The following is a 22993-nucleotide window of genomic DNA, read 5'->3' as shown; positions in this document are numbered from 1 at the left end:
GATTATATTGTAATTTGCATTGTAATTAATTATGATTACATTATAAAAGATAATTTCCGTTAATTAGAAAAGCTATGTAATATAATGAGGATTACCCTAAAATGATTGTAATACTTTTTTTATATATGTAAATATAAAAATTAAAGTATGGGATAATTTTGTCAATTTATCATTTATTTTAATATTCATTCTAATAATAAACCAAACATCTTAACTAATTTCTATTCCTATTTTATTCTATTACATTATTATTATTATTATTATTAGATTCCATCAAACTAAACATCTAACTTCTCAAAGTTAACGTGGCATGAGATAAATGACTCTAGTTATTTTCAAATATATTTTTCAAGTATGTACACAAGGACAAAGCATAAATTTTAATCTCTTTGTTGTAAATTCTTTCATACACTAGATGGGAAAAACAACATTGTATGTGACCGGCATATTCCAGCTATAATTAATTTGGCTTTACGTTCGTCTTCATTTCAAAAAGAAATTTAACTATTAAATATATATAATTCCCTTTCAACCTTTGGTTTCTTACTTATTATAAAAGGATCCATTTGACTCAACTATACACTCCTCTCCTTCGAAAGTTAATAACATTTAGAGATTATTAATTAGTATTAGGAAGCCAAAATAATAAGAATGGGGGACAATGAAAAGGCAAGAATAACAAAGGCTAGAATGGAGCTTGAAGAATTGTACTCAGGAATACCAGATGAATCAGTTGATCTCACTTTTGAGGACCTAGCTAGCTTCAATAACTCACCACAAAATAAAAACCCCACCACTTCTACTACTAATAAACTACTCCAACCAACCACTTCCAAAGTAAACTCATCATCATCAGTTTCTGATCAAAAACAGCCCCATCTAAAGAAGATCCCAAGTCTTGATTTCAGCAAAGCCCTTCAAGCCTCCATAGATAATCATCGTCATCACTACCCTCTCCTTCAGATAAAAGAGAACGACGTTATTCACCCCTTCAGTGCTACTAAAACTAGTAACAAACATGGTCAAGGCCATGTTGATGTAGTGAATGGTCGTCATGGATACATTAATGGTGGTGGTGATCATCGTCGTGGCCAAAACTCGTCGTTTATTGCTGAGTCGGGATTCAGGCAAGCGGTGGAGATGAGTAGCATGGCTCGTGATTATGATGTGAGCATGGCTTCTACATATCAAGATAGACCAGGTGCTACTGGGAGACGAAGACCTGGGATTCCTCATTCTAAAATTTGTGCCGTTTGTTCTACTTATATCTACATTTTTCGCCATCGTTGCTTAGTACGTTTTCACTAACATATCAGTTAATTTGTTTTGAGTCATCATTTGTTATCCAATTGGGTTATGATTTAATTGTTACAAATATTAAAATTAAATTATTAAATTTTCCTTTGACAAAATTCTTTAGTTTTAGCTAATTAAGAGATCATTTAATTTGTTGTTTTAGGTTTGTGGAAGAGTCTATTGCAGGCAATGCGTAAAGTTAGGCATGGGAGAAATGACGGAAGGGAGGAAGTGTATTCAGTGTTTGGGTAAAAAATTTAGCCAAAGGTACTACTAAACATTCATTTATGAATTTCGTCCTTTTTTTAAGAATACAAAACTTTAATTTCATGTACTCAAAATTCTTCATACAAAACTTAACTAAACAAAATAGTGGACTCTTAGTACTCTCCTCATAATTGGTGGTATGAAAAATTATATGTATTATAAGCTGGCCGGCAAATTATTATGATTTATGAGAAATACAAGGGGACTTTGTGAGAAGGAATAAGAAATTGTACTTGCTTTGCCGTCCTTTTTCAATTTGTTCTCATACTAGGAAAGTATTCCTAACTGACAAATTAATACACTATTATTATTAGTGGACCACAAACACAACTCCGGGGACCTCAACCACCCTATTTCATTAAAAATTATAAAGACTGTTAAATTAATAATGTGGCATTATACATAGATAGTAGTTGAAAAATTATATACCATTAGGAAAATAAATTACAAGTCATAAAAATTACAATCACAAGAAAAAAAAAAATGAAAAATAACATCCCAAAAAATAGAATATCATTACCTTAATTTTTCAAAAATCTCATGTTCTTTCTAGTGATATCCATCTTTTCAAATACTGTAGAATCCTAATTTTACACCTTTTTCTAATTTGAACTGCTAAAAAACGATTGGAATTATTTTAATAAAATTATTTTTATTAAATTTTTTTAAAAGGGCTATGAAATCATTTTTTAATCATCTTTCATTGTCAGTTATTATGCCACCTCATAGTCAATTTTCTCTCTAAAAAGAGATGAAATTACTACTCTATCCTTTGTTATAATACCACATCATCAATACAAACGGTATTTTTAAACAAAATAAACAGAAGGACTAAATGTATGCATATAAAATTATATAAGGACTATTCGTAACAAGCTGAATAGATTAAGGGGCATAATAGTATAGTGTCATAAGTACAGGGGGTAAAAAAGATGTGTCAATGCACTATTTTTATTTTAGTATTCAAAATAATTTTTTAATTTTTTTTTTATAATTATACATGAATATTATAATTATTAAACACAGTAAAATTTTAAAAAATTTAACATATCGAAAATAGGATTCTAACAGTGTTACATGTGTGATTATTTTATTTTATACGTAGATGAAATATACTATTTGAACACTACTTTTTATATTGTAAATTATTCTAAATTTTTTAAAATTTTGTAGGAGGTTCTTAAATAACTATAATGTACACGAATATGAAAAAAAAAAATTATTAGACTAAATTTTTTTTTTTGAATGCCGAAACAGGTTGAGAGTGCATCAGTGCATTTCTTCTAAGGGAGTGCATTGTAGAATCACCCAATAATTTATGGTTTATGTACAAAATATGTACTAAAATAATTTTACAATACACTCTAAAAGGAGTGCACCGATACACCTTAGTTACAACATTTGGGATAATTTTTCAGTCTAATTTTTCTTTTATAGTCATCTATATTGTAGTTATTTAAAAAATTTTGTAAAATTTTGAAAAATTTAAAAAAAATGTACACGCCAAAACTAAGATTCAAAAAATTTATTTCTCATGCGAATAACAGATTGTTTGAACCATATTTTCAACATATTATGTTTTTTTTCGAATTTGTCAAAATTCAAAAGATATTTTAAATAATTATAATATAGACAAGTATGAAAAAATTAGATTAAAAAGATCTCCTAAATGCAAATAGTGCATGGTGCACCCTTAAAAGGTGAGTTGTAGAAATTTCCTATACTATATTGTATGGTATTTTTTTTTTCAGCCGATTACATCCTACTAAAACAGAATCCAAAGTTTCAAAAGAATCTTAACTATACAGTGTAGTGTTTTGGTATATAATAATATATTTTTGTGCACATATCTTCACTCTATTCTATTAATGTAATTTTAGCCAAGGGAAATGATGTTGTATGAATCTTAATAGGTACATTCAGAGAGCAGGGGAGACAGGATGTTGCTGTTCAAGGTATCCGACTGTGATGAGGCAAGCAGAGCTCAAATGGGCCGAGAAAGGGCCCAGAAGACACAGCGAAAGAGCGCTTGGACGCAGTGCAATGATGTCGGCCACCATGATGGCTTCAATGTCAAAAGGCCCAATATCACCAAGGACCCCAAATGGGCTTCATGCCTCCAGTGAGCCCAATTCCTTTGTCATGACCCCATCATACTCCACCTATTCTCCTGCTCAACACCATTACCCCTTTTAGAGAACATATTTTAATCTACCAATAATATTCCTCTTTTTTGCTTATATAGTATTCAACATCAATCACACGTTTTACTTACCTTTAACGTTGGTCCTATTTTTCCCTAAAAAAAAATGTTGGTCCTATTTGTCTTTTCTTCTTACAATAATCATGACGCTTCATTCCAATCTTATCAATATTAAATTTCATTTATTTAATTTTTATTGTTTGTAGTATTTTTTGTTTTACTGTCATCATTTCATCGACATTTTAAATCGACAATTCAGTCTTTCTTTTCCTTTTGAGAAGAAACATTGAGATGAAATCTTATACACGTTGACCTTCACCAAACAAATCTTCTCATGTGACAAAGAAATATTAATACAAGAGATGCACCTTTACATTAGATATGAATGTGTTCATATGTAACTACTATTTCACACACAAAACAAAAGAACAAAAAATTAAGCAAATGTAATAATCGATCACCTAATAGAATTTCATTTTCTTCTAGGGCAATATTTTTTAAGTTATCATTAACCTAATCTAAGATTTTAATTCGTCATCTTGTTCTCTCTAATATAGTTATAGATATTAGATACTGTATAAATAATTCTAGCACACATTCAGTCAGGAATATATAAAACGCAATAACACTAGTCATCAAGGAAAGTTTCAGACCTGAAATGAGTTTAATATTGTTCATTACTAGATTATTCTTTTCTTCCTTCGCCATTGGAAGAGGCCTCACCTGAACCCATTTGTGTAGAAAAAAATCAAACTTCCACTGCTTTAAACAAAATGAAATCATGTCTAGAATGCAACGTAAGTGTTCACAAGCCATCTTCACGGGAGTAGATGCCTTTGCCTACATCAACCTTTTATGCACACAAAAGAACTGGAAAACATAGCTTTGAAACATCATTTTTTGACAAGATGAATCCACATAACCGCTCTTTTGTTTATAACCAAACCTTCCTTCACACCCAAAATCCTCTACTTCTGCATTAACATGACTATCACATTAATCTGCCCAAAAGTATAAACATCTCAAATTACATATTGCTAGAAATAACAGCAATTAAGTACCTTCTTTCATGTTTTTATATGAATGAGGAGTTTTATCAGCACGATCATCCCTGGAAAGAAGTAAAATAAAATGTAAGCACTATAAGTATTTTTTGAGGAGTGCAAAAGAATGCTTATATAAATGAGTGGGAAAACAGTATTCCTATCTTTGATTAACATACTCATCATATTCTGGACTCCCAATTTTATCAGTGATATCAACGGATCGTGATGTCTCCTCAAGATCAGGCAAACTTTCCTTCCTATCCTTGTGATCATTGTCCTTTGTATGTGAAGCATCTTTAGCCTTCTTGTCCTTGCAGACCAAATCCCCATTCCTAATACAAAATTCTTCCTCCAGCTCAGATGGTCCACAGTTGGATGGTTCAAATTTCGGTTTATATTCAACATCCTTACTAAAGCTTTCTTGCGCTGATAAATCAGGAGATGGCGTCTCACCCTGAGAACCAGCTATAGAAGATGAATCCTGAGGCCTCCTCCTCAATTCACAATCTACATGAATATCTGGCTCCACATTCATTGAGGAAGCATGCAGAGGAATCTTGGGGATGAAAAGCTCAGGAGGTGAACATTCAGCTGAATCGCAGTTAAATCTATCACAAGAAGGGTTAGAACCACCATGTAATTTTGGGGTAGGAAATTTACAGAAAGGGTCTTCGTCCAAAAAATCAGAGTGAAAGCTATTATTTTTTGTTCCTAAATTTTGATTGAAAGAGTCTGAGCCTGGATTCATATCAATTGTAGTATGTGCTCCCTCGAAGAACGAAATATCTTCTGCTCCAAAACTTCTCTGAAAGCTTGAGGGATATGATGGTTTTGACCTCAAATTATTTATCATATTTATGCGCTTTGCAGAGCCACTTGCCATATTTTCTTGTTGGATATCATCCTTGTTTACATTGGCAAATGCCTTCTTAAAAGCATGCTTATCGCCGGATCCAGCAAAAACATTGCATTGTCTTCTCCTGCCCTGTCTTGATGAGTTTGATAGGAAATTACCAGTTGCCTGATACCTCACTGAGATCATTGCATAAAACCAGTCAGCATATTAATACAAATGCCAAAATAAGGATAGAAAAAATAATTGGCCAACAAACCTGCACTTGATGAGCATGATTCTTCACTGCAAAATTTACAAGATGAAATTTAAAAACTCGAATTATGACACAAGTAAAAGAAACCTTCTGAAATCATTGTGTCACATTAACTGCTTACCTCTGCAAGCTCGAATTATCAATTGCATCCTCTGTCGTAAAGCAAAACCGATCTGGTGGGCTTGTTTCTGGTTTGAAATCCAAGATGTTTTCTACAGTTGGGGCCCTGTCTACCGTCACATTTTCACTGAACCTTGAGAACATTGAAATGATCCCAAGAAACAACATAGTTTGCAATATGATGCTTAGACCTCTAAGCAGTAGGCATACCTATCCCAGTTGGACATATAGTAATCGTGGTCATATTCTGCAGTTGGATGCCGAGCATATGAAAATGTTGAATCTGATCACAAAAGAGAAGTGATGCAGCGACGTAGATAAGAACACAAACATAGATAGCTATTTAGCTCATAATAAGATAACTGAATACAGCATAAAAATTTTCCCATCAACCTCCATATAACAAGACCATAATAGTTGGAATAAAAACCCAAGACACCTTCACTAAGTCACCCATATATATATACAGCACAACAAAAATATCCATTCTCCACATAACTAGTTTGAAACAGATTGAGGATTCAGTCCCTATTTATAGCTTAATACACTGCCACCCATGGATAGAGGCTAGAAATGTGACCACAACAACAAATACCTCTGAATGAAGTGTTTTTCACCAAAAAATGGAAGTGAAAACAGCAAAACGAAATCTACTCAAAAGAAATGAAGAACATAAAGGAAAAAAAAGTGTAGGAAATAAAATAGGGGTGAGATAGAGAGCACCTAATAAATCAAACTTGCTCGAGATTCTGTCACCAGCCCTGTACAGATTTAACAACTTTACCACGAAGGTTTGCATGTTGCATCAAGAAATAGAGCAGGAAAAGTAAGAATTAAAGACCTCATAGGTTGGTGAAGGCCTTCGAAAGAGAAATCTGACATGTCATTCTCTGAATTTCTATATAGAAAATGGTCAGCAGAACTGTCGTGAATTTGACTTTGCCAGGTTTTTCTTGACGTATCATGCTCTCTCTCATCAAAGAACCTGTGGTGTGAAAAGGTAGGCCTACCTGGCAGACAGAAGCAAGAGAAAAAGAAGACAGATTACATTTCCCCCCTGAGAACATTAGTAAGGCACAGAGAACTGCTTGAATGAAAGCACAGCAAGTTCAATGTTTATAGAGAATACAATGACATGTATATAAAAGAAACAGCACTACACAGCCTTGTCAGTATCTAATCCTCATAACTCAGAAATCAATGGTAAATCAGAGGCTAAAAACTATAAAAACTTCCACCCAGAGAATTGCATGAAAGCTTGACATAGGGATCGGATTATAAATTTATGCACATAATCTTCAAATTGTTACTGGTAATATATCCTTATTCAGTTGGAAGTATCGAAACTAAGATCTATATCAGCATGGTCAGAATGATTGTTCATGAGGAAAAGGAAGTGTATATCTACCAGTCCATTTATCTTCATTGTCATGACCAAAGGCACTATTTCTTTTACTACTGCAATTATCCTGTTGCCAACTATCTCTGACAGTAAAAGAATCATTATCTGGACTGTTTATTGAGTCCATAATATTTGTAGAAAACTCAATATTACTCAGGGGATCATTAAGACCATCCAACATTGCATCCTGCATTTATCAAGTTAAAATAATCAGCCTAGTCACAATTGACATAACAAAACTTAAACTCAACTTCAATTTCTATTAAAAGAGTGAAGGATGGTTGGTAGCTTGGTGGCAAGGTTTCAGTTTTAAAAATAATCAACTGTAGAGATACTCAAAAAGCTTGTACCACCTCAAATTCAAGGTCATCTATCTGAGAGTTAAATTTTCTAGATGACTTCTGCCGCCCTGCAGCTTTCAGAGGAGAGGAGATACCATAGGAAAAGGTTCTACAATAACAGAAATGTATTGTTGAGTTCTTAAGTAATTTAGTAGAATTTATTGTTTGGGAAAACTACAATCAGGTCAATTTAAAGTATAAGGATAAGTTTCAGCTCATGATAAAATCCCCTTTTTTTCAGTTGCCAATTTTTTTTCTTAATAATTAAGTCAAATTCTCCAATCTTCCTTCTTTCTTTCCCTCAGAAATAATACGGTCTTGAACGAATTCTTCTTAAATGAAGACAACCCCTATATTGCATATGATGCCCACATCTTATGTACTGAAAATATGAACAATGAGAATAAATTTGTAACAGAGAAATAAAAATACATGTATTCAAGTGGGGAACTAAGGGCAACTCATATCAACTAAATGATATACAATCAGATTTTATGCAAGTTATAACTTATCTTTATGCACGCCACATAAACCTTAAGTCATATATTAGAAGCTGGAATGTTTGTAAGCACACAAAATGATGCAGTAAGAGTTTATCATATAATGAATGACAAACTTTGAGAATGGAAAATAATAATAATAATAATAATAATAATAATAATAAAAACATAAATAGTCCATTGGAACTGCTTCTAGTTACCTGCTGGATTGTTGAGGTGAATGGACTGGTGTTTCCGCTCCTACTTTACCCAAACCTAAAAGGTGCATTAGTTGCATCACAGAAGACTACAAGCCAATCAAACACTGATAGATTTTAAGTTTACAAGACCATACCTTCAATTGAAAACGCAACATGAGCTTCATGTCCTGGATTTTCTACAACATTGCCATTCAGCCCATCATCACCAAGCAAATCAAGAACAGACATCTCTACACAAAGTTTAATGACCATCGGATTTTTGAGGGTGGGCGGGGAGAGAAAAGGCACAATAATTAGCAGCATAAATAAATAACTATAGTCTGGTCATTCACAATATGATGCAGCAAAACTGTCATGATTAAAATTAATAGTTGAGGCAACTTACCTTGCTCTGTAGCTGATGTTCGCTGATCACGTTTACAATCAACTCCATTGAGGGCATTGTTATGACTATCAGGAGCACTAGGGGAAATCCTGTGACTGTGAGGCAATAATTCATCAAATGTTCAAAAATAAAATTTTAACATTGAGCACAGTTTAAGTTGAGAAATATGAGTTAATTAAGAATAATATGTAAGTTCTTGGTGTTCATCAAGTCATTTACAGGTGAAAAAGCTACTTGTCCAGTGGATTTAAAGGAAATAGTTTTGTGCGTGTACAACAGTATGTGAATACAGAAAATGCCTTACTTCTTTAGGGATGATGTCTCCATGTGAAACCCTGATGGAATCGCTGTAACAGAAAACATCACCATTCCTTAAACATTGCATAATACTAAAAAAACGAAAAGCATAAACAAGACTTAGAAAGCATACACTGTTCATTAATTCCAACAAGGTTGGCAAGTACAGCTCTGTCAGGAAGGATTACAGGTGAATCATTGGTGATATTATACTCCCTTGTTGAAGCATTCACATCTGGATTTTTTCTTCCTGCAGTGTTGTGAGTGAGGTAAGTGATGGAAACATCATAAACGTCTATAGAAAAGTAACAAAGTGCAGCTGTCATGTTTTAGTTTTAAAATAATACAGCAATACCACTTAAACAACCAGATTTCCTTTCTTTAGCATTTTCTGACAAGTTCAAAATACTGAGTATGTCCAGCGATCGATGTTCTTTCTGCTGTTGTCCGGATATGTCCATTTCATCAGCATAGGTCTCACACCTCTCTGTTTGTGGTTGACACTGCTGTTGTCGTTTCCTTTGTTCAAAGTATTGCTTTTGCCTATTGAAGATTTTTGAAAGCATTAAAACATATAAACTCGATAGACCGATTACATTTCAGTAGTCATGATCTTTCATCTAGCTCTCAGTTAAATTGTATAGATTGAATAGCACTTATTTTAGTTCCCATGCATTGTAATATTCTTACAGGCTCAGTCTTAAACTTCTAACCAACTTTATTGAAAAGCTAGGAAGTAGGATATCATTCAGCAGCAAGTTATACTTACATAAATAACAATTGAAGGTTAATTTACAGAATTGGAAAATGTTTTTCTTATTTTACCTTTTCTGTGTGGATCTCCTCGACTGAATAAATTTCCCATTTAATAAAGTGGCATCATGCACAACAAAAATGCTTCAAGAGTCAGAACAGAATTTAAGGCATCATATTAGATGCTAGGTGTGCATAAAAGTTGCACCACAAAATCACCAAATCTGCAACTAATGGTTTTTAAAGTGCCATTTTTTTGAAAAAAAAAAATAATTGAACTATCTTAAAGTACAATATAGTAAAGAATATCAGAATTTTACAAGTTTGCTCAAATAAACCTTGATCCCAATCTCATAACATTCTTAAAGGCAAAGAAACCTACAGCTTCTAACTGATTCTTCGTAATTGTCATTGTAACGCGATGAAATATAAGTTTTTCAATTCTCAATCACGATGTGCAGCTTTTGTATACCATACATTGCTCATGTAAAAGAGCACGAAGGATCAAACAATTCAAAAACAAGAGAAAGCTGATACTCACAGTAGTGACTTTCCTCCTCGATCCTCCCATCCATTGCAACATTCTAAACGATTCAATCTTAGACTAAATACCCAAAATACTGAAGCGAAACTGTCATTCAATAAAAAATAAATAATCTGTAATTAATCATAACGAAATAAATCTTCTACCAATAATATAGTTCCTTTTTCCTATCGATAACGCTTACCGGAAATTCATTCACTCACAAGAATCTAAGCTCATTGAATTCTCAAAAAAAAAAAAAAAAGAAGGCAAATATAGAAATGAACAACAAACAAACATATACCTTTAACGACGAGAGTGAAAAATGGCGGCAGAGAGAGAATTTAGGGTTTTTTTTAGTGAAATTGAGGAAAGATATGGAGAGAATAGGAAGGAAAAGCAATGTGCTTGGCTTGGCATTTATCAGGAGAGACAAGTCAATGGAGAATTAGAAGAAATGGAGAGTTAACTTATAAGTCTTATTTTTCCCGCCACGGAAACATAAATGGAGACTTAAAATATTTAATTCATAATAAATTTCATTTATTTGAAAGAAATGGAAATGAAAAATTGAAGAATACTTTTTTTTTTGGGGAAAAAAACAAAAAAATACAAAAAAGGAAAAAAAATTACAAAAATACTTTGGGCCGGCCCATTAAACATTTATACAGTCCACATACAAATATTTACAAAAATACCACATGCACTAAGCCTTCAACAGACAGAAGCGAACCATGAAGATGAAAATACGCGCTCGTTTCAAAACCGTAAAACAACCAAAATGAAACCAAAACGAGAAAAATACAACTATTAATTCTGGCAAAATCAACTGGAAAAAAATACCTGCAATGATCTAAACTGAAAATGACGAAAAAAACAAAAACCGTGAAGAAGCGAAATTACACATTTGTTTTCTGTTTTATTCGATCAAAACAACTCCCCCTAATATCGAAATCCAGATTCATGAAATGTAGATCTGTAACAAACAGATCTGGACCTCCCACCAAATTCAAAACAATGTATGATGTGACAATTTTTAAAAAAACCTCATGAATAATACATCTACGTTATATACAGTTACATTTTGATTTATTTTTTGTTTTGGTTGCCTTATAGTTGCATTATCGTTTTATGATAGTTTATATATTATGCAAGAATTTAATTTGATGGGGACTAAGAAATAGTAGTTATACATAGTAAGTTTTGTGCAAATAGTTGCATATTAATTTTATAGTGAAATAACATATGCAAGTAGCAAAACTATAATAAAACTACAAAACAACTGTATGCAAGTGCAAATAGTTGCCTTATAGTTGCATTATCGTTTTATGATAGTTTATATATTATGCAAGAATTTAATTTGATGGGGACTAAAAAATAGTAGTTATACATAGTAAGCTTTGTGCAAATAGTTGCATATTAATTTTATAGTGAAATAACATATGCAAGTAGCAAAACTATAATAAAACTACAAAACAACTGTATACAAACTAAAATACAGGAAAAACTCTTTGAACATCAACATCCATGATAAATCTCATTGTTACCCATTGATGATATAAAAATGGACATGAAACAACTAGATAAAAAACATATTGAAAAAATACATACAGAAGGTGTAAAATTTCAAATATGGGAGAAAACCAAAAAGAAACCGAAAACAAACCTCGGTTCGAACATCAGCACCAACATTAGCTTTTTTCCCAGAAACGTTGACAATGAAATCTCTGCATTATTTGTTGAGCAAACATACATAAGAAGCACAATGATTTCCTAAGATTGTGCCTAAAACCAGTGAAAATATTTTTCATTTCTCAGAACACTTTTCTTGGCTTCGTAAGAATATATAAGAAACTAGCTTTACAATTAAAAATTAAAAGTAAAAAGAAAAGAAGAATTGTTATGTAAAAAAATTAAAAATTAAAAACTGAAATAAAATTAAAAATTAAAAATTAAAAACTGAAATAAAATTAAAAATAAAAAGAAAAGAAGAAAAAAAGAGAGTGAAATGATGGATTGATTGATAGAAGTCAATCCTAGACCTAAGCAACAATATATAAGAAACTAGCTTTACAATTAAAAATTAAAAAGAAAAAGAAAAGAATAATTGTTATGGAAAAAAAATTAAAAATAAAAAACTGAAAATAAAATTAAAAATAAAAAATTAAAAACTGAAATAAAATTAAAAATTAAAAATTAAAAGCTGAAATAAAATTAAAAATAAAAAATTAAGAAGAAAAAAAAGAGAGTGAAATGATGGATTGATTGATAGAAAATGAAAAAAGAGAGGGAAGAGAGTAGGATTTGATTGATGATGGATGGAATGATGACTAAGTGGTATTTGTGTAATAAAACCAACTTTGTAAGTAAAAATGTAGACATAGGCGTGTAGAGGTATATAGGTAATAAATTGTGCAAAATGGATTTTTCATGTAAAAATTTCTTTTTTTTTTTATATATATATATTGTAATATTCTGAAAAATATAATAATATTAAAAGTTTTGTATGTTGACACTTCAAAATATTTCTTTTTTTTGGTATTTAGAAATTTCTATTGCAACTAAGGGAGCAACTTAAATTGCAACTAAAATTCGTATAACAACCCACATAAAAATTACTGGGGAAATTACCTGTCACCTGTGAAACTCAAACCTTAAATTTGAAAAAAAAAAAAAGAGTTAAAAAATAGTATATGGGGTAATTCCCCTAATATTTAATTAGACATATTTTTATTAAATATGTGATTATATGAAAATTAGGGTAAGATTATAATCTTAATTAAGTTAATTAGTGAAATATTAACTAATGAATAATTAAAGCGTAATTTATTAATTACGGAGATTTTATCGGATTATGGGGGTATTGTAATTTAAAATAAAATATTTTCAAGTTCGGCAGTCGTGGAAACTCGACGGAGTGGTCTGAAAAGTCACGACAATAAAGGTTGAGTTATATTAAAATTATACCGGACTAATTTAGAATGTCGAAAATTCGATTTAGTCGGGTAGTTAGAAAATGACCAAATATGTGCTTAACTTATGTTTTATTTTAAGTGTTCTTGCAAGGAGTAAAATAGTCATTTAATGGTATTTAGATTTTTGTCCTAAGTAAGTTTCTAGGCTGAAACTAAAGATTAATATTAGGTTTTTATTTCTTTTTCTATTTATTTAGTTAATTACTTAGAAAAATAAAAAGACAAACTTAAGAAAAGTCTACAACTTTCCTTCTTCCTCTCTCCTTCTTTCGAAGCCCTAGAAACCAGTTGCAACAAAGAGCATTCTTTATCAATTTCACCATTTCCTAAGAAGGACTAGAAGTTGTTCAAGCTTTGGGGTAAGCTTCTTCCTCTTTGTCTCTTTAAATTTTGAGGTTCAGGTTGAGTTTGGTTAGGAGATTTTGTAATTTTAAGGTTGTGGTGTTGAGTTAAGTTCAAAACATGCTTTTGAGTTTAAGTTAAGTTGTTTAAGCTTGAATTGGATGGAAATTAGGGTTGTTAGGTTTGAGTTGGGCTAAATTGAGTTTAAGAACTCATTTTTCACTCTTTTTTTTTATTATTTAAGCATTTATATATTACAATCATATTTTACCTGGGACTCGAACCTAGTACCTCCAGCACACACACCCTCCTATGATCACTTGAGTTAGCCTTAAGTGGTTAAAATACAATGTATACAATCAATCAAAACTCATCAATTCATCAAACTCATCTATGGTGTTTTGATTATTTTGATGAATTGATGAGTTTTGATTGATTGTATACATTGTATTGATAAGTTTTGATTGATTGTATACATTGTATTAAAATATTCTTATTATATTAATAAAATAATAGAATAATAAATAATATAAAATTTAGTGTAATTTTTAGTATTGTTATTGAAATTAAAAAAGAAAAATTATTATTGTGTTAAAATAGTAGTTTTTTGGTGTTGTTTTAACACTAAATTTAAGTTTTAACATTAGGAATAGCCTTATATAAAATCACACTATATTTAATGTTATGAAGTCTCATTAGAGTTGGTGTAAGCTTATATTTTTTTGTATTAGGTCATAGCGTCAAAAAAGGGGTAATTTGAAAAATACCACTTTTATTAATCAATTAATCAAATTTACGTCTAATTTTATATTTAATTAAAACATATTTCTTTTTATATGTATCGTACTCATACTCTGACATAAGAGAATCACATGGAAAATATCTTGAAGTGACAGGAGTAAAATTGGTTCAATATTTAAAAAAAGAGGTAAAAATGATAGACTTTAAAAAAGAAAGTAAAAATAAAAGAGGACAATATAAAAAGTAATCTCCTCCTCTGCCGAACCGTATTACTATTTATAGCTCTAACTATCTCTTTCTCTTTTTTAGTTGGCAATATCCTAACATGGATCAATATTATTCAATAGTGGCTGCGTACAACCATGCTTTTAAAAATCATAATAATTATGAGGTATATGCATGCGTTTACTCTGCTGAGATATATTAATTAAATAAAAAGAGGCCATACAACAAGAAAGAACAAAGAGTAGAGGAGAAGAAACCAATAAATATAAAAATGAGACTCTAACATAAGCAATGACCAAGTCACTTAATAATCTATATATGTATCCAAGTGTGTTATATAATAACTAATAGTACACAACAATATTATCAAAAGACCAATTACAAGTTCAGCCATAATGGAAGACAAAGTGGTGTTATTGGATTTCTGGCCAAGCTCTTATGCAATGAGAGTAAAAATCGCCTTAGCTGAGAAAGATATTCAATACGAGGTCAAAGAAGAAAACTTATCCAACAAGAGCTCTCTTCTTCTTGAAATGAACCCAGTTCACAGCATGATCCCAGTTCTCATTCACAACGGAAAACCCATTTGTGAGTCACTAAACATCGTTTACTACATCGATCAAGTTTGGTCTCATAAATCTCCTCTGCTTCCCTCTGACCCTTATCAACAATCCCAGGCCAGATTTTGGGCCGACTACATCGACAAGAAGGTTTGTTTGGGCTTTGGCCCATATTACATAAATACCATAACTTTTTTTTTGAATATTACCAACTAATATGAAGTTTGGGGGGATGAATAATGCAGATATATTCACTTGGTAAGAGGGTGTGGAAATCTAAAGGGGATGAACAAGAGGCTGTAAAGAAGGAATTTATTGAGAACTTAAAGACCTTAGAAGGAGAGCTTGGTGACAAGCTTTACTTTGGTGGTGATAAGTTTGGATTGGTGGATTTGGCTTTAGTTCCCATCACAAGTTGGTTTTACTCCTTTGAGATTTGTGCTAATTACAGCACTGAGTCCGAGTGTCCCAAGATTGTAGAGTGGGCCAAAAGATGCATGGAGAAAGATAGTGTGGCCAAGTCTCTTCCTCACCCCAACAAAATCTACGACTTTGTTTTGTTACTTAAGAAAATATATGGCTTGTAATACATTTGGAAACAAAAGAAGCAAAAGAAAAAAAATGTACTTGCTAGTGTGTACTTTTATAAATAATAATAAGAATAAATATATGTATAAATAGTAATCTAATGAGAAATTATAAGATTTTGTATCTATATTTTTGTACTTAGTTCATATGTTAAAAATACAATCTATTCTAATAGTAATTTATTGGATAATTTACATATATAAACGTTTTTGTAATTTATTATTAATAATAACATTAACGTTAATTTATTATTGTGCAGTTTATTATTTATAGCTTAGTTTGACAACTTTTTTTTTTTTAATTTTCTTTTGTCTTTTATTTGAACATAGATTCTAGAAGTATAAAATAAAATAAATCTTTCTCTTTCTATCCTATACCCAACTTTCTCTCAAAGAAAACATAATAAAATAAATCTTATCCCCATCTAGCTATATTTTTTGCTTCCCTGCTCAGGAATGTTCTAGGGTCCTTTCTGATTTTTCCAGTTTTACTCCCAGTTTCTCTTCCAGTTCACTTCCACTTCCCAACCGTCGTTTTTCTCCTTCTCTTTCTCTAATTAATGCATCTTCATCATACTCTGCATTTCATCATTGCTTGTTCTTTAATGCAGCCCCTGTTTTCCCTCTACCGAGGCTACCATTAATGGTTGCTCAGAAAACCTTTGGTTCTCCTTCCTTTCCCTATCCTTTCATGCATTCAATAACCGTCTTGTTCTTCAGATGGAGGCGAATCATTGCCCTATGGCTGGGCAGACGAGGATCTAGACCTCCAGCAGCTCGAATGGCGCACGTATCTCCTCATCTTCCAGGTTCTACTTACCTCAGGTACATCTTTCTTCCTTTTTTCTATTTAAAGAGCAGCATTTTGTTTTCTGATCATCTTTCGTCTGTACCTTTTATCACTTTTGCTCTCTTACTTTTTCTTGCTTTTGTACCTACCCATGGCTCACCTACCCACTTCCCAGTCCACTCAGCTAACCCCCGAAGAAGCTCTTGTCCATGATTTTGATCATGTCTCCCTTCACCCAGAACCCCAAACCCATTCCTATTGCTTGGTTGTTAAAATATTGTCTCCTAAATCTTTGAAAATCGATTGGATTCAGAAGGCTACTACAACAATTTATGTTATTAGCGGCAGACTTATTAGCGGCGGGCACTCTCTGCCGCTAATAACAGGGGTATTAGCGGCGGAGAGTGGGGTCCGCCGCTAATAATGGGGGATTTTTTTTTTTCTAAAGAGTATTAGCGGCGGGCAGTCCGCGGTAATTGCTCCGCCGCTAATACTAGTAGCGGCGGGCCCGCCGCTATTGGTCCGCCGCTATTAGTATTAGCGGCGGAGCCCGCCGCTAATACTCCGCCGCTAATGAATGGGCGGGATAATTCCCGCTCATTCATTTCAAACTATTAGCGGCGGACTATTAGCGGCGGGGGTCCGCCGCTAATAGTATTTTTTTATTTTTTTTTAATTTTAGACTATTAGCGGCGGACCCCCGCCGCTAATAGTCCGCCGCTACAGGTGTTATAAATACCCCCATCAGCCCCACTTTTCCAACTTTTGTTTCCATTTCAAAATTTAAAAACCCCCTAAAACCGAGCCTTCCCCATCAGCCCCACCCCATCAGCCCCACTCCGATCGGCGCACCACCACCTCGGCGCACCACCATCCCGACGCACTCCGACGCACCAACAACACCATCCCCACGCACAACCGGCTTTTTAGTAAGTTTTTTCTTTTTAAATTTTACATTTGTATATAGTTTTAAGTTTTAGATTTGTATTTGTATGCATATCTTTGATTTAAAATCTGGGTATATATTTATGTTTAGATCGGATTTTTTTTTGTTTTTGTGATAGATCTGTATATGTATATTGTGTATTTGAGTGTATAATTAATAATATGTGTATATGTATATATCATTTGGGTATTAATTTTTTATTTTTTTGTATATATATATTGTATTATATATTTTATTTCTTTATATATATATTTGTGTATATATATATTTTTTATGTTTTCTGTGTATATATATTGTATTATATATTAATTGATATATATATATATATTAATTGATATATATATTTTCTGTGTATTTATATAATTTATTTGGGTATTTATTATTTTATTTATTTATATATTAACTGTATATAAATATTTTTGTCTATATATATATTCACTGTATATATATATATTTTTTATGTTTTATATTAGTATATATTTTCACTGTATATATATATTAATGAGATATATTTTTAAAATGTAATGTATTTTTTTTTATATATTATATATATAATATATATTTTTTATGTTTATATATATGTAAATTTAATATATATAATTTTAGTGAGTGTATATACTAAATAAATATATTTTGTAAAATTTATATATTTATTTTATTGTTGTAATTTTTTTTACTTTTTTAATTTATTTGTTGGAATTGAAAGTATATATTTTTGTTATTTTTGTTGTTATATTGTAATTTTTATTTGATTTAATTTATTTGGTATAATTTTAGCCTAAAATTTTTAGGATAGTTAAAAAATTATTCGGTATAATTTTAGCCTAAAATTTTTAGGTGTTAAGTTTTGTAACTTATTATTTTTTAAATAAAGAAAAATAAAAATAATGAAAAAAATTAAAAAATTATAATATTACATAAAAATTTGAATATTAAAAATTAAAAAGTTAAATAAAAATAATTTTTTTCATTTTAATAATAATTGTAATTAAATTATCAAATTTTTATGTAAGTTTTTAAGAAAAAATATGTTAATGGAATTTTATGTATTTTTAAGGTGGTAAAAATTAATTATTTTATATTTATTTTAATTTAAAAAATAAATTTATTTTTATATAAATGAAAAATAATTCAAAAATTTAAAAATTTAAAATTTAAAATTTAGTAATTTAATGAATTTTTATAGTGTAATATGTAAAATGAATTTTTTTATAATATAATTAGTTTAAATTTTGATAATTAATTTTAAGTTTCAAAAAATAATAATTCATTTAAAATTTAATTATTTTATATTTATTTAAATTTAAAAAATAAATTAATTTTTTTATGAATAATAAAAATAACACAAAAATTTAAAATTTATAATTATAATTATATTTAAAAATATAACATAAAATTTGTATTCATAAAATTTCATAAGACTTTACAAAAATTCAAAAATTAATAATAAAGAACAATAATAATTCATATTTATAATTATATTTAAAAATATATCATAAAATTTGTATTCATAAAATTTCATAAGATTTTACAAAAATTTAAAAAATTAATAATAAAGAACAATAATAATTCATATTTATAATTATATTTAAAAAATAAATTAATTTTTTTATGAATAATAAAAATAACACAAAAATTTAAAATTTATAATTATAATTATATTTAAAAATATATCATAAAATTTGTACTCATAAAATTTCATATGACTTTACAAAAATTCAAAAATTAATAATAAAGAACAATAATAATTCATATTTATAATTATATTTAAAAATATATCATAAAATTTGTATTCATAAAATTTGGGACATTACTGACAACGAAGATGAGACTGATGTAGATGTTGTTAGTGATTCTAACTCTGCCAATTTTGTGTTGACGGTTGATCTTGGAGAGTTGATTATGCAATCGAATGAACCTCCAGTAATTGTTGAATCGTCCGATCAGTTAGTGGATTCTGAGATAGAGAATAATGAACTGGATGAGAATTATGTTGCTGAAGAAGTAGATGATTTACTAGTTGAACATGTAGAGGATGAAAATGTAAACTTAGTGAATGATGGAAATGATAGTGATTCTTCAGTGTAACTTTTATTTTGTAAACATTTGTTACTAAAATTTTTACAATTAAAGGAATATTTAATTTCTTTCGTATTAACATTTTAAATACTTATATTTCAATTATGTGTTTCACATTTGTGAATTCTTACGTTTTTTTCCGTCTTCAAAGTAAAGTAAAATGTCAGCTACGTTAGCGACATACCACGGTGGGGATGGTGATGGCAGGGATCCCCCTGATCCTTCTAGGGTACCGTCGTCTTGCGAAGCAGGTTTTCATATTTTTTCAAATCTACAATTGTTCTGAATATAAATAGTGAATGTATGATTTACTAATAAAATTATTTTTCCCTCGAATATATATAGTTCCACCTCGGTCGAAAGGGTCGTGGGGTTGCCGCAAACGCTAATCTCGAAAAAAGGAGAGATCTTTGGTAAGCCCTTACCGGTGGAGGTAGATACGGAAACGAGGCAAAGTTGTTGGCGCTGAAGCAAGCAATTATGTTCGATTTCTTGGCCAACAAGTAAGCATGTTGTGCCCGGGTGGTCATCTTAATTTTTCTGATGTACCCCAACAATACAAGGATCAAGTGCTCAATCGAATTAGAGTGAGTGATTTTGAATTATTAAAAGTTGTAATAATTTTATGTCCTCATTTATAAATTAACATAACTTTAAATTACTTTTATCACATAGTACTACTTTGATATCGATGGGAATCCCCATCGAGACCTACTTATGGGGACTTTATATTCGGTGATGGCGGAGCGGTATAGTGAGCGAAAGACACTCAGACACAAGCATTTCAAACAACATTACAAAAAACCAGAAGATTGGGACACAGTTCTCAAATTCCCCCGACTACTTGAATACGAGACTTGGAAACCGGTTTGCGAATTGTTCGTTAGCGAGGCATTTTTGAATCGTTCAACTAAAAATAAATCGAATCGGCAACTAATGAAATATCCAACAACGCAAGGCACAAAATCGTTGGCGTCCATTCGCCACGGAATGGTATGTATTAATTCTTTAATTGTTAAATGTTTCATAAAAAAAAATTCTTTAATAGTTAATAATATTTTTGTTTATAATAAACTAATTTAATTGTTTATATTTGTATAGGGGGGTCCTCCTGGAGAGCATGTAGTTGAAGCATGGAAGGAGATCCATGTGAAAAAACCGTCTGGAACTTTCGTTAATGAATTAGCTGCAAAAGATTATGTAAGTGATTAAAATGATTTATTATTAAAATTTATATTTTATATTGATTACATATTCTAATAATTTTAATTTAAATAGGAGGAACTGATCAAGGAGCTTGATAGGAAGCGACTGGAACGACAATCCCAGAGCGATGCGGGGCCGAATACGAATGCGATGCGGTTATCAGTTTGACGTTATGGAAACAGTCCTAGGCCAAAGATCTGACTATCAAAGAGGCGTGGGTAAAAGGCTCAAGGGCAAAGGAAAGAAACCAATCCCTCAAACTCAATCAACGGTGCCGCCTCCCCAACCAACTACTGAAATGATGAGCACTGTGGCAGATATATTTTCAGCTATGCGTGCCACTTGGGGGGGTAATTTGACGCCTGAACAACGTGCCCAAATATTTAACCCACGCTTTGACAATTTCATTCAAACGTATAGTCAGTCGCAGTCGCCTGGTGGTTCGTCTTCTCAGAGTCATGCCGCTCCTCCGGAACAGCAACAACAACCTCCTTCGCAACCACAATTTCAGCCTTCCTCGCAACAACAATTCCAGTCACAGCAGCAATTTGAAAATTTTTTGCAGCAGCAACCCCAATCTTTTCCTCAGCAGTTTCCTCAGCAGCAACAACAGTCTGCTCCGCCAATGGGAAATCAGTTCTTATACCGTACACCGTCAGAGTCTCCTCCGCTCGGCTCAAACTTTGCTGATTTTGGATTATTTGGGAGTTCATCGCAGGAGAACCAATTTTTTTCAACTCCCATTTTCAACCAAGCTGAGCTCGGTAATTTAACGCTGGGTTTATCATCAGACCAAGCGTATGTGCCTTCTCCGCCACGGGCTTCGGGGACTCGTACCGAAAATAATCCAGATCAAGACTTCATAATTAGAGACCTGAATGAAGATGTTAATGAATAATTTATTTATGTTTTGTAATAATTTAGTTTAATTTTGAGACAATATTTTATTAGTATTAATATGTTAAAGTTAATTACTTTGGAGACAATTTTAAATTATTAATAAATTTTATTAAATTGTTCTAAATATTAATTAGATTTATTTATTAAATATTCGTATAAATAATTAATTATTTATTTATATATAACTTTAATATATATTTATTATTTATAAAAATTTTTTATTTTTTTTTTATTTTAATGGGTATTAGCGGCGGAGCAATAGCGGCGGGACCCCGCCGCTATTGCCCTTTGTCAGTCTCGAAACACAAAACTGACAAAGGGCAATAGCGGCGGGGTCCCGCCGCTATTGCTCCGCCGCTATTAATATTATTAGCGGCGGACCATGTTTTTGGCCGCTAATACTAGTAATAGCGGCCAAGCAATAGCGGCGGACCAATAGCGGTCGAGGTCCGCCGCTATTACCCTTTAGCGGTCACAATTGATACTAATAGCGGCGGAGAGGTCCGCCGCTATTAGTGTTAAATGTTGTAGTGCTATGAATGAAGTCTGGGTTGCCCGATGCCCCTTTACGTTCTCTGAATACCATTCTGGACTCTTCCTAGTCCAGTTTGGTTGTGAGGGTGATCGTCGAAGGGTCATGGAAGGCCAGCCATGGCACTTTGATCGATCTCTCATGATCTTCGCCATCCCTGATGGCTTTGACACCATCCTTCCCTCCCAACTGCGATACATCCCGCTCTGGGTTCAGGTTCATTTTATTCCATTTGGGTCCAGATCTTATGGTCTGGCTCAATTTGTTGTCGATGCTATTGGTGACCTCATTGAGGTCCATCTCATTTCTCTTTATGATTCTGTCACTCCTTTCATGCGAGTTCGTGTTCTCCTGGACACTACTAAGCCCCTCCACCGTGGAATGAACGTCCGATTTAGGAAACTCTCCCTCACCAAATGGCTCAAGTTCCTTTATGAGGGTATTCAGAACTATTGCTATCATTGTGGAAAACTTGACCACACTTTCAACAAGTGTGACAAGTTTCTTCATCATTGTGACCACCACCCTTTTCCCCCCAGTTTAAGCTATAAGGATGCCCTTCGAGCCCCTGCCAAATCCATTTATAAGAAGAGTATCTTTGAATTGTCCAACTCCATTCCCTTTGAGGAACAACCATCCCTTACCAACCTTGATCACCATAACCCTCA

General features: G+C 31.8%; 3 protein-coding genes across 3 annotated transcripts; 2 read left to right on the top strand and 1 right to left on the bottom strand.

Moving 5' to 3' along the window:
• The first annotated feature begins 256 nt into the window (after positions 1-256).
• Positions 257-3961, top strand: LOC115721262 (uncharacterized). The gene is made up of 3 exons (XM_030650525.2): positions 257-1293; positions 1460-1563; positions 3477-3961. Exons 1-3 carry the CDS (start codon positions 652-654, stop codon positions 3757-3759), a joined length of 1029 nt encoding a protein of 342 aa, XP_030506385.2. The 5' UTR covers positions 257-651; the 3' UTR covers positions 3760-3961.
• A 119-nt stretch (positions 3962-4080) lies between these two features.
• Positions 4081-11149, bottom strand: LOC115721261 (uncharacterized). Its single transcript, XM_030650522.2, has 19 exons — positions 10747-11149; positions 10461-10550; positions 9992-10014; positions 9522-9709; positions 9300-9416; positions 9174-9216; positions 8870-8964; positions 8619-8714; positions 8485-8539; positions 7797-7893; positions 7450-7630; positions 6883-7051; positions 6765-6802; positions 6252-6324; positions 6043-6147; positions 5925-5950; positions 4989-5844; positions 4828-4877; positions 4081-4740 (listed from the first exon to the last, which is right to left on the bottom strand). Exons 2-19 carry the CDS (start codon positions 10500-10502, stop codon positions 4607-4609), a joined length of 2388 nt encoding a protein of 795 aa, XP_030506382.2. The 5' UTR covers positions 10503-10550; positions 10747-11149; the 3' UTR covers positions 4081-4606.
• Positions 11150-13589: 2440 nt separating this feature from the next.
• Positions 13590-15996, top strand: LOC115718701 (probable glutathione S-transferase parA). The gene is made up of 3 exons (XM_061110608.1): positions 13590-13776; positions 14810-15435; positions 15531-15996. The coding sequence occupies exons 2-3, from the start codon at positions 15121-15123 to the stop codon at positions 15870-15872; spliced, it is 657 nt and encodes a 218-aa protein (XP_060966591.1). The 5' UTR covers positions 13590-13776; positions 14810-15120; the 3' UTR covers positions 15873-15996.
• The last annotated feature ends 6997 nt before the right edge of the window (positions 15997-22993 follow it).

The sequence above is a fragment of the Cannabis sativa genome, chromosome 2 (assembly GCF_029168945.1).
Source record: "Cannabis sativa cultivar Pink pepper isolate KNU-18-1 chromosome 2, ASM2916894v1, whole genome shotgun sequence".
NCBI classification, from domain to species: Eukaryota; Viridiplantae; Streptophyta; class Magnoliopsida; order Rosales; family Cannabaceae; genus Cannabis; species Cannabis sativa.
This window is presented reverse-complemented; position numbering and strand designations above follow the sequence as displayed.

Coding starts and splice junctions, on each gene's coding strand:
- LOC115721262 (XM_030650525.2), top strand. CDS start 652: ATGGGGGACAATGAAAAGGCAAGAATAACAAAGGCTAGAATGGAGCTT. Junction 1,294..1,459: donor TTTTTCGCCATCGTTGCTTA/GTACGTTTTCAC, acceptor TTGTTGTTTTAG/GTTTGTGGAAGAGTCTATTG. Junction 1,564..3,476: donor GGTAAAAAATTTAGCCAAAG/GTACTACTAAAC, acceptor GAATCTTAATAG/GTACATTCAGAGAGCAGGGG.
- LOC115721261 (XM_030650522.2), bottom strand. CDS start 10,502: ATGTTGCAATGGATGGGAGGATCGAGGAGGAAAGTCACTACT. Junction 7,631..7,796: donor TAGATGACCTTGAATTTGAG/GTGGTACAAGCT, acceptor TGATAAATGCAG/GATGCAATGTTGGATGGTCT. Junction 4,741..4,827: donor ATATAAAAACATGAAAGAAG/GTACTTAATTGC, acceptor ATGTTAATGCAG/AAGTAGAGGATTTTGGGTGT.
- LOC115718701 (XM_061110608.1), top strand. CDS start 15,121: ATGGAAGACAAAGTGGTGTTATTGGATTTCTGGCCAAGCTCTTATGCA. Junction 15,436..15,530: donor CCGACTACATCGACAAGAAG/GTTTGTTTGGGC, acceptor TGAATAATGCAG/ATATATTCACTTGGTAAGAG.